The sequence below is a fragment of the Mustela putorius genome, unplaced genomic scaffold, assembly GCF_011764305.1.
Source record: "Mustela putorius furo isolate JIRA1106 unplaced genomic scaffold, ASM1176430v1.1 tig00000785_pilon_pilon_pilon, whole genome shotgun sequence".
Lineage (NCBI taxonomy): Eukaryota > Metazoa > Chordata > Mammalia > Carnivora > Mustelidae > Mustela > Mustela putorius.
The window spans coordinates 10,406,690-10,418,224 of record NW_025421480.1 but is presented as its reverse complement, the minus strand read 5'-3'; the positions used below and the strand labels follow the sequence as shown (position 1 = coordinate 10,418,224).

The window sequence follows — 11,535 nt, the reverse complement described above, 5'->3', positions numbered from 1 at the left end:
GAGATTAGTCAGTATGGATACTAACTAAGCAAAGTATCCGGAGAGTTCTCAAGATTTCGGAAGAAAAAGCCAAGCCATTTTACTCAACCAAGGACCACAGCCCCCAGGGTTGTTGGTGAGTAATGGTGTGGACTCCTTCTGCATTAACCCACTCCTGGCTGTGTTAACTCCAGGAAAGGCCTACCAGCTGACAAAGGGCAAAGGACAAATGTGAGTCAAGCTACCAAAGGATTTTAACTACACAATACTGGGGGAGGGGGGCGGGGGGAAGGAAAGTTTATTCAACTGAAAGGTTTTGCTGGTATTATTCTTTGTGGAGTGCAGGATTCTAACTTTTTATAACCAGAGGCCCGGCCTGGAAAATGTAGCTCTCTCCCTTCCCCCCTCCCCTTTTACATTGTGAAATGGCTTACACAAGAGAAAGAAAAGTCTGTACAAAATAGGTTCTCATAAGTGACCACTGGGTTGAACCAAGAGCCTGTTGGTTAGTTGGTTGGTTTTTTTAGAGAAAGAGAGCGCAGAAGTGCCTACCAGGGCAAGAGGTGAGGGGAAGGGGCAGAGGGAGAGAGAGAGAATCCTAAGTAGGCCCCCCCGGGGGCTAGAGCAGGGCTTGATCTCCTGACCCTGAGATCATGACCCTGAGATCATGACCTGAGCTGAAATCCAGCATGGGACCTTTGACTGACATAGCAACCCAGGTGCCCCTGAGCCTGTTTTATATGGGTCTTAACATCTTCCAATTCGGTCTGCTTCATTATTGAAGGGATTGCTATCCTGTTCATTTCCTTCTACATCATCTTATTGGTTCCTCTTTGGGCATTAAATTCTCACATTTGGAGAAATCCATTGTTTAAAATCAAGGGACACAGCAGCTCCCAATAGGCAGCAAAATGGTCTTCCAACTGCCTCTCAGCTATTTCCATCAGATATCGTGACCCAGAAGCGGCTCCCCAAGTTCTAGATAGGAGGGGCTGGTTGGAAGGAAGTTTGAAGCTGTGCTTCCACAATATGATCAGTTAAATGTCAATTATCCATACCAAAGGAGGGGAGATTATCAACTCCCAAGACCCATCTCCCCACTCAGCATTGTCACCATCCAGATTTTATTTCAAATTTAGCACATTAAAAATGGATTATTTCCCCCTTAAAATCAGTTGCTCCCACCCTCTCCCCCAACTTCCTCACATGTTTAAAGCAATATTTTCCGTATCAGGTTAACATTTGAAACATCTTTGTTAAATTCTCTTCCTTCGTTTTCACTCTCCCAATTCATCATCAAATCCTATCAATTCCTCCTTTGCTACTGTCTGGGAAACTTTTCTCCTTTCTTTTCTATGATTGCAGAACAGAAATAGAAGACAAGGATCCTGCTTTGCAGTTTGGTTGGAGAAATGAGAAACACACCACATACAAATGGGGAAAAAAAAGAAAAAAAAACAGAAATAGAAATATTTTTTTAAAATGCAAAACAACATGGCTCCAAACTAGCCTTATATATAGATCCTGAGGCACTGGCTAGCACTGCTCTGCTCTAGCAATCCAGAACAGTGGGGTTTCTTCCTCCTGTTCTGGGGCTGTGGTGAGGACTTTAGGGGTCTTCCTTTGCTTTCTCTGATTCCAGCCTCCCCTCCACTTTAGGAACTGGAAATCTTCACTTCCAGATGGACTAATCCCTGCTCAGAGCACAGTGAATATGTATGCACTCTAAACTAGTGTCGGCACAATTAATTGAGTATTTCATCGTAACTTAAACATTTTGTGTGTTTATATTTTACCTCCACCTGGACAGAAGCTCATTCTTCTGTATTCTTAACTGCCCCTCCCCTTCCCCATAGCAACCAACACAGGGTTCAGCTCCTTGTAGTCTATAAATAAAATGTTTGTTAAATCATAGAGCCTTAGAATTTTAGACTCAGAAAGAATCTTAGGAGTTCCTCTTGCCCAATCCTTTACGTGAGGGATGAAGAAACAGGTCTAGAGAGATTAGTTGACTCTCCCAAAGTCACACAGCTGGCTAGTGACAAAGCAAGGACCAGAACCCGGTTTGCTCCTGCTTGACGTCTGCACCCTAAATTGTCTTTAGATAATCAGTGACAGAAATATCTGATGTTACACAAAGTCTCCTAGGGATGGTGGTGAGAGGGTGGGTCTGCTTTACTGAAACATTTTCAGAGGTTCAGTTCAGGTTCCATGCAGGCCCAGGTGGTTGTCCCCTTTTCAACAGAAGGATGCACCTGGGAGCCCCATACCCACCGGCTCCCCTTCTCGCCACCACCACCACCCCGCCCCCCGCCGGCTGCCATTGACCACACAGCGGTCTGGGTCTCTGGTCTCTTCTATTGATGCCGATGCCGGCCAGTGGAAGCTGCCAGAGGGAGGGTCTCAGGCCCCTCGCCAGGGCAGGGCGGTCCGGCGTGAGGGCGGGGAGCTTTGGCTTTGCGGAGAAATCATTCAAGAGCAAGCCATTTAGGGAAAGGGACAGAGGTGTATCTAGAAGAAAGGGGCTACATCATAGACAAAATAGCGGCCTTTCCTCCCAGGTGAGGAAGAAGACCCCCCTTTGCCTCTAACGGTTTTGTAAGTTTTGTTTGTTAGTTTAAATGTCTGACGTATAGGAATGGGCTTACTGCTGGACTTATCACTTAAACTGAGCGGTGTTTTTCTGTTGTCTTAGGGTTGTGGAATTACCCACAGGGAGCAATTTTAAGAATGTCCAGCCTCTATGACTTAGTGCCAGAGGGAGTCGGGTCTTGTGGTCTTTCATGAGTGGGATCTTGTGACTCTTTTTATGACCTGCTGACTTTTAGGTTAAGGGTCAGCCTAAATACCAAAATGGCTTTACTTTGGTCAACTTGTCTCCCGAGCCTCCCTTCACCACGTGGATTCAGCTCGGAGGATCAAAGTCTGTTTGCTGCCAGGCCCCCATAGGTGTGCGGACCGCCGCGAGGATCCGCAGGGCCTGAGCAGCGGCCCCGCCACGCCGGGGCACCCCGCCTGCCCCTCCCCCTCCTGCTGCACGCGGCCCGCGCCCCCTACCCTCCCCCACGACGCCCGCCGCTGCACCCGGCCGCGGCCCCCGGCCCACGCCCGGCTCCTGGAGGGAAAGGCCCCGCCCCCATCTGTTGGCGCCTCGACAACGCCCCCTCCCGCCCCGCCGAGCCTCCATCCAATAGCGAGCGCGGATGGGCGGGGTGCGGAGGCTGTCGTGAGGGGATTCTGGCCAATGGGAAAGCGAGCCGGGCCTGGTGGGCGGGGCACCGAGGCCTTGTCACGCTCGGGTCCGTGTGAAAACGGGGGTTCCGAGTGCAAAGCAAAGTTTTTTTGTAAACCGTCTGCAAAGGCGGGGGGGTGAAGAAGGCGCCGGAGACCGGGCCGAGTGCAGCTGCCGGAGCCGCCGCCTTTTTAGCTCTTCAGGCGTCGGCTTCCCGGTTCGAGCCACAGCGGAGGAGACCAGCGAGGGGAAGACTGCGTGGAGAGCCCTGCAGATGCTCGGAGCCTTCGTAGCGCGGAGCTGCCCGTCGCCCGCCCCCGCCGCTCGCCTGCTCCTGCTCCTGCTCCGGCTCTTCGTCCCCGGGCTCCGGGAGCCCCGGCTCCCCGCCGCCGCAGCCGCCGCCTCGGCCTCTGCTGCCCCGCTGGGGGTGTGGGGACTGCTGGGGTTGAGCCGGGCCTCCGCGCCGGCTCCGAGCACGGACGCCTGAGGAGCTACGCGCCGCCGGCCCGCCGGGGACGCCCTCAGGCGCGGGGGCTCCGGGGCTTGACCCCGGGCTCGTCCCCGTCCGGTCGCGGAGGCCACTCAGCGGTTTCCCGAGCGGCCCGGTTGGGCGGCGAGAGCCCCGCGCCGTCCTCCCGCCTCCGCCGCCGGGTCGCCGGCCGCCAGCGAGTCGCCGCCACCGCCAGTGTAGCCGCCCGGCCGCGCTCGGCGGGCCCGTGAGCCGCAGCCATGGGGTGCTGGGGTCGGAACCGGGGCCGGCTGTTGTGCATGCTGATGCTGACCTTCATGTTCATGGTGCTGGAGGTGGTGGTGAGCCGGGTGACCTCGTCGCTGGCGATGCTCTCCGACTCCTTTCACATGCTGTCGGACGTGCTGGCGCTGGTGGTGGCGCTGGTGGCGGAGCGCTTCGCCCGGCGGACCCACGCCACCCAGAAGAACACGTTCGGCTGGATCCGGGCCGAAGTGATGGGGGCTCTGGTGAACGCCATCTTCCTGACCGGCCTCTGCTTCGCCATCCTGCTGGAGGCCATCGAGCGCTTCATCGAGCCGCACGAGATGCAGCAGCCGCTGGTGGTCCTCGGGGTCGGCGTGGCCGGGCTGCTGGTTAACGTGATGGGGCTCTGCCTCTTCCACCATCACAGTGGCTTCGGCAACGACTCCGGCCACGGCCACTCGCACGGGGGTCACGGCCACGGCCACGCCAAGGGGGTCCGCAGCAAGAGCAACCGCACCGGGGACAGCGACGGCAACGTGACCCCGGGCGACCAGAGGCCCGACCAGGAGGAGACCAACACCCTGGTGTCCAATAGCAGCAACTCCAACGGGCTGAAACTGGACCGGCCAGGTGAGGAGAGCGTGGCCACCGCAGGGGGCTGGGTCAGGGGGTGCCCGGACCCTAGCCTGGCCCTGGGCGGGATGGCCCGCACGCCCCCTGGTGCCCGCGCCGGCCGGCACCGCGCTGCCGCCGCCGCCTCTAGCCCTCCTGGTCCCGCACCCGCAGGGCACACGAGGAGACAGGACCCCTTTCGGCCGGGGCGCGCGGCTGGGGGTGGCGGTGGGGACTGTGTGGTTTTGACCGTGGGGAAAGGGTCGGGAGGGGACCGTCAGCCCGCTGCGATGCACGGCTGCACTTGGACGCCCTGACCAGCAGTCCTTTCGAGAGACCGATTTTGGTTTTCACGGAATCAAAAGTGCTTCCTAAATACATTTCTCGCCCCCACCCCTTGGGAAACGGAGAGGATCCCCAGTTTATCCTTAGTGGTTGGCCATTTGAAACATTGCCCTGCCCAAGCGGTTCTTGTGCCAGTCAAACAAGTTTCTCAGTATTACATGCAGAGCCAGCTAGCCATGGGCTTTCCTGAGCTCAAAACACTGCTTAAAGGTTTCTTGCCAGAACGGCAATGTATATTTCAGTTAATTATCTAAAGTTTGAGCTTAATCCTGCAAATCCTTCATTTAGGGCCAGTTTGGTCATGTTTAACGGTTCACTTAAGACTTTCCCAAATCATACCAAAATAAAAGTGATGGTAACTTACTCATCTTTTTTACTGGTTGCTTTCATTCTAAATATAATTGCTCTTGAAGGCAATTTGGAAAATGTTGGAAGACAAGAGCTGGGGAAAGGAATCAACCAAAGCCCACTACCCAGGCTCTAATGACATTAACAGTTTGGTGTATTTCCTTCTAATTTTGTTCATTTACATTTATTTGCTTAGTGGTATGATACTATGTAGACAGCTTGTTCTTTCTTGAAGATGCAGGATATCATGTTAATGAAACTGAACTCGTATATTTAATAAGCAATTGAATATCCCTCACTTCCACTCTGCAAGGTGTTATTCCAAAGAAAATTAAGCTCTTCTCATGTGTATATAGCAATTCCTTGTAAGAGATGGGTACATTTGGTTTAAGAGCCTGTAGGGTAGATAGAGCATTATTTCACATTTTCCTGAAGTTTATCATTGTTGATGGGTTTATATCGCTGATTTGTCCGTTTCTAAACCCTCTCCACCAGGAGACTCTGGTTTATATTCATGACAAAAGTTTGAGTTAGCCACAACACACCTTCATGACAAAGAGTAACTAGAGCTCTGTCAAATCAGGCACTTGTGGTAGACTTCTCCATAATTGGCATTTAGTTTATGGGGGATAACATTCAATTTTATGTGTTCTTGTGCTTTTGTATATGCCAAAAAGCATAGGGGAATGTTCTCAGGACCCCCCACCCCCACAGAAGAGATGAACTTTTTTTGGAGGTGGGGAGGTAAGAGGGTGGTTCAGTTAGGGAATTAGTATCTTCCTAATGACTTATTTAACCCTAGCTGCTATGCCCTGGCATGTCACCAGCATATCATTTTATACTAAACTGCCCTGGGCACATTTTTAAATTATGTTCCATGGAAATTTTCATCTCTTTCACTAAAATGGAATTAGATGAAGGTGTTTGTATAACACTTTAGATGTATCTGTTACAGCATTTTTTTCTTTCTTTGTAGATCCAGAAAAGTCCGGAAATGATGCGATGGAAGTACAAGTGAATGGGAATCTTATCAGAGAACCTGACCAGGTGGAACTGGAAGATGATGATAAGGCTGCACAGCTTAACATGCGTGGAGTTTTTCTGCATGTCTTTGGAGATGCTTTGGGTTCAGTGATTGTAGTAGTAAATGCCTTGGTCTTTTACTTTTCTTGGAAGAGTTGTCCTGAAGGGGAGTTTTGTGTGAATCCATGTGCCCCTGACCCCTGCAAAGCATTTGTAGACGTGCTTAATACTACTCACACAGCAGTTCATGAGGCTGGTCCTTGCTGGGTGCTATATTTAGATCCAACTCTTTGCATTGCAATGGTTTGTATACTTCTTTACACAACTTACCCATTACTTAAGGAATCTGCTCTCATTCTTCTGCAAACTGTTCCCAAACAAATTGATATAAAAAATTTGATAAAAGAACTTCGAGATGTTGAAGGAGTTGAGGAAGTTCACGAATTACATGTTTGGCAACTTGCTGGAAGCAGAATCATTGCCACTGCCCACATAAAATGTGAAGACCCGACATCATACATGCAGGTGGCCAAAATCATTAAAGACGTTTTTCATAATCACGGAATTCACGCTACCACCATTCAGCCTGAATTTGCTAGTGTAGGCTCTAAATCAAGTGTAGTCCCATGTGAACTTGCCTGCAGAACTCAGTGTGCTTTGAAGCAATGTTGTGGGACACGGCCACAAGCCCCTTCTGGAAAGGAAGCAGAAAAGGCCCCAGCAGTTAGCATTTCTTGTCTAGAACTTAGTGACAATCTAGAGAAGAAGCCCAAGAGGACTAAAGTTGAAAGCGTCCCAGCTGTTGTGATAGAGATTAAAAAAATGCCAAACAAACAACCTGAATCATCATTATGAGTCTTGAGAAAGATGTGATATTTGACTTTTGCTTTAAACTGCAAGAGGAAAAAGACTCCATTGAAATTCTAAGTTTGCCAAGTAGTGTAATTGAAGTCCTTGTCTGGTCACACAGTTTAATTCTATTTTTGTAAGAACATAATGGGACTGCTTAACAGAGTTCTATATTACAACTTTGTGATTATTAGTGCAGAGTACAGCCATGCTGTAACAATTTTGGAAAGCCAGTTTTAACACTATGTTACATTTTTGTTTAAAGTAAGTATAAACCTTATATAACATAATGACATTTGATTTCCAGTTTTTCCATGGTAAAAGATTAATTAGGGGGATAAATAAATTAAAATTGTTACTGGAATTTCTCTGCTTTTCTTTTCCCCCAGTGTTACACTTTGTTTTTTAGAATTATAATCACTAACCTTGAAAAATCGACAGGTTTGTTTCCTTTGATGTTTTAGGTAATACTTACTTGCCCTCTGAAATCATTACAGAGCATAATGGCAGCATGTTTTTAAGAATGACTCGTGGATATTATTAGGAAAAATTCCCCTTTTTTCTTCACGTGGGGTATTTGTAATCCTAAAGATCAGTTACCATCCTGGATTCTATATTGCTGAGAGTATTATTCTAATAAACAGTTGAGATAATTAACAAGTTGAACCATGGTTTATATATAATAGGGCATATGGAGAGGAAGAGCAGGGAAGGAGGTTTACCAAATTAAATATTTACATTGTTGTAAGTTAATATTCAGACCGCATTTTTAAATTACCAGGAGGATTTTAACTCCTGTTTTCTTTTACCAAAGTTAGTCTAAAATGTGGACATGTTCACCAGCATTACTTTCTTTGAAAGATTGGCATTAGGAGCATTGAGCTGAAAGTTTACTTACAAAATATATACAGTAGATATTTTTAAGGACATTAAAGCTAACCTGATAGTTACATGTTAAATGCAAGCTTATTCGTGTAATCTTTCAAATTGTAGATATTTAAACAAAACTTACAAGAGTCATTTCATGGTGACAGATCATGAATGGATTCAAATGGAGCTTTTTTCAAGGACAACTAGCAGTTCCCGTGCTTTGCCTGGAGCCACTGACGTAGGAGAAAAAGGAAATCTAATGGTTAATGCAGTTTGGATAATAAATTCTTCAAAAAGTTAAGGCAAAATTGATAATTAAGATTCTGTAGGTCATCCTCTCTTGACATTGCTCAGATCTTGCAATAGTGGCTTATTTTGTAAGATGCCACAGTATCTACACAGGAAATTGTTCTTGGCATTTTCGTTGTTGCTATGGGTTTCGAATCCATATGCAAATAGTATTTAAGGATATTTAAGTTATATTTTTCTTGACAGAGAGGGGTTATGCTTTGTGAAGAAACTAGACTTTTGTCCTCATAAGGATGAATATTAATATCAGTTATCATGTATAGCTCTATTTTTCTAGAAATAAGATATCCTGACTACTTCGGTAACTTTTATAGCTGACTACTTTGGGGATGGCTATCTTTTGGGATTTGAAATAATTCATTGTTTAATGGGTCTTAAGATGAAAGCGTTGGTTGGCATTGGACAGTTAACTTTTTAAAGGGGTCTTTTGTGGTAGATGGTGTGTTTTTTCCTAGTGTAAGCCTATTGCTGGCAATGGGCCTATTTAAGAACGGGGCTGATTTTTCCAATGAGAATGAGGTAATTTTAGGAACACAGTTTGTAAGTTCACATTTGCTATAATGGGCCAAAACCATAACCTGCCAATTTGCAATACATCTTGATCTTTTAATACTCTTATCTGATAATTGTGTAATTCAATTCCTAAGCTGGAAGTTACTTTGGATTTTGCAAAAAAATTTTTTTAAACATGAAATTCGGGAATCTCAACTGGGTAAAAGAAAGCTTCAAACTGTACTGTATCACATACATTCCTGATTCAACACTTAAAAGCTACAAACCATTTTATTAAGATCTTAAAACAGTTTACGTTATGGGAACATTTTGGTAATGACACATGAAATAGGATAACTGGTAAAATACATTCAGTGGGGTTTTCTTTACAAATGCTTTATTGGGTCTTTCTTAAAGGTTGTATAATGTATAAGACATCAGCTAAATGAGGGTTTGTATTTTTTTTTAATGGTGTATAAGCATGGGACAAGGGCTTTTTTTTTTTTTTTCTTTTTTTCCCAGAAGTGCTTTGAAGGTAACAGCCTTTAGATTTCAGTTGTTTCACTTTCATAATTTTTGAATCACTTACACGTAACCAAGTGGTACCATAGAATTCTTTTTTCAAAGGACTTTGTCATAATAGCAAAATCTGTGGGCACTGACTCACCTTTTGAGTTTTAGCAGAGAATTATTTATTTCTTTACAATGCACTTTCTAACCCATTTTTAGCATTATCTTTTAAAAAATGCTTTTATATTTAAATATTGTGGGATTTAAGTGTCTTTTCCAAAATAGCTTATTCCTATCTGGAAGAAAATGAGGGAAAATACCCTGAATTTTTAGGAGACTTAAACCCGATATTTAAATACGCTGTTTTATAGCAAAAATGCATCAATTTTAGGAGGTGCATCTCTCCTGCTGGCTCTTTTATATTTGAGCAAGATCAGTGTATTTAGTAGAATATGTGTTTAGAAACTTGTTGTTGTCTCAGTTTAGTGAAAAGGAGGTGCTGCATGTGCCTGAAATCAAACCAACTCCAATTTTTCCAAGCCAAATGCCGCCTTAGTGAGGAGAGATTTCCTTCTCCTTTGTCACCTTTAAGCTTCCGCGATTGTTTAGGAAGGGTTTTTTGAAGGGCATCTGTGTTGTCGAAGTCCGGACTAGAAGCTTAAAAAAGCCCAAAAGGGCAAAAATTTAGGTGTATGAATTTTAGCATTTTAGGAAACAATGTTTGAATAACTAAGGTATGTAATTTGAATAGGAAAAATTTCTATCAAGAGCACCTTGGAAAAATCTCAGTAGGTAGGAGACTGTTAACATGATTATATCCTGTTAACATGCTTAGTTAATTTTGAATTTTTGGAAAGTTTTGAGGGAAAGGGCCTATGGAACCTAATGTGAAGTATTTAGTAGGCTAACTGGTATTAAGTTGAAGATTCTTTTGTTGTTTATAAGCAGATATCATTTGAATGATATGTCATTTACCTGCTGTCTTAAGATGTTCACACATATACAAATACGGAGAATAATTCTACAATATAGAAATATTTATTTTAATGGAGTTTCAGTTAAGGCATAAAACAGTATTAAAACTCTTGGGAAGGTGGAGGGTTTTTGTTGTTTTTTAAATGGAAAACTGTCAAATACAGTGTTTGGCCATCTGATACGCGAATTGTAATAGCACTATTTTGATGTAGCTCTACCGATATTATGTGGCAATGCTATTTTGTTTTACCAACAAGCTCTGGAATATTTAGCAGTCATTTTCACTGGCACAAGAGCCTTTTGTATGTCATTCAGTTTAAACTTTTTAAACCAAAAATTTTGTGGTCCAGTGTCTTTGGCAAAAAGATGCTGAAGGGAATGTAACATACAATTACTATGTGGCTATATAGAAAAAGACACAAATTGCCATGTTATGGTCCTGCCTTGAAACAGCACAATGAAGTGTATCAATGTATTGTGTGATTCTTTATGAAACTTCCATGTTGTGTTGTTTTGTGTCGACCATAGCCTGTCCTTTGGGCCAGATGTGGCACAGTTAAATGCAATTATCATCTCATTCAATGCAGATGCATATAAAATGTCCTTTAGTGCTGCAACATTTTACCTAACTTTTTGTATGTTTTATGACCGTGCGTTGTTTTCCAAAGCTGTTCCTACCTCACCATGAGGCTTTATGGATTGTTATGTATTATAAATGTTCTTTATGAGACAGACTACTGTGTTTCTTCTCATTTATTAAAAGTTAAGTAGAAAAATAAACTAATTTTAATATCTACTTCATTGTTTTGTGCATGTGGCCTCTCCTACACCACGTTGGCTTATGTAGATTTCAGGTGTTTAAAGGGAAATCGCAGCTGAAGTGTTGCTGGGGGTGCAGGATGACCAGGCTAAAGGATAGTATTGGGGAAGAAAAAAAATGGGCAAAAATTGCAAAAGAAATAGGGCAACACAGCAAAGACTCACTAACATGAAGTATTCAATAGCTGTACAGTTTTTTTGTTAACAAACATTAAGCATTTACATTATGTAATTACAGATTAACCTGCTGCTTTTGCTACTTGCTATTTGTAAGCATAGTTACTAACAAGGATTATTAAATATTTTACAATTTCCTTAAAGAACTTGTGCTTCTGGCTGGGAGATAAGCAGAGAAAAATCGCAGAAGAAAATCATTTGGCAAAAAATGGCAAAGAGATAATAGAACTGATACAGTGATACTCCGAGGAAGGATGAAATTCTTTGGAAAGGATTAGGT

The 11,535-nt window shown here is 44.6% G+C and overlaps 1 protein-coding gene across 1 annotated transcript; it reads left to right on the top strand.

Moving 5' to 3' along the window:
- The first annotated feature begins 3,297 nt into the window (after positions 1–3,297).
- SLC30A1 (solute carrier family 30 member 1) lies at positions 3,298–11,055 on the top strand. Its single transcript, XM_004756854.3, has 2 exons — positions 3,298–4,556; positions 6,208–11,055. The coding sequence occupies exons 1-2, from the start codon at positions 3,941–3,943 to the stop codon at positions 7,107–7,109; spliced, it is 1,518 nt and encodes a 505-aa protein (XP_004756911.1). The 5' UTR covers positions 3,298–3,940; the 3' UTR covers positions 7,110–11,055.
- The last annotated feature ends 480 nt before the right edge of the window (positions 11,056–11,535 follow it).

Bases quoted from the DNA above. Each gene is read 5' to 3' on its own strand.
- SLC30A1 (XM_004756854.3), top strand. From the start codon at position 3,941: ATGGGGTGCTGGGGTCGGAACCGGGGCCGGCTGTTGTGCATGCTGATG. The intron at 4,557-6,207 runs GTGAGGAGAGCG...CTTTCTTTGTAG, and splicing joins GCTGAAACTGGACCGGCCAG to ATCCAGAAAAGTCCGGAAAT.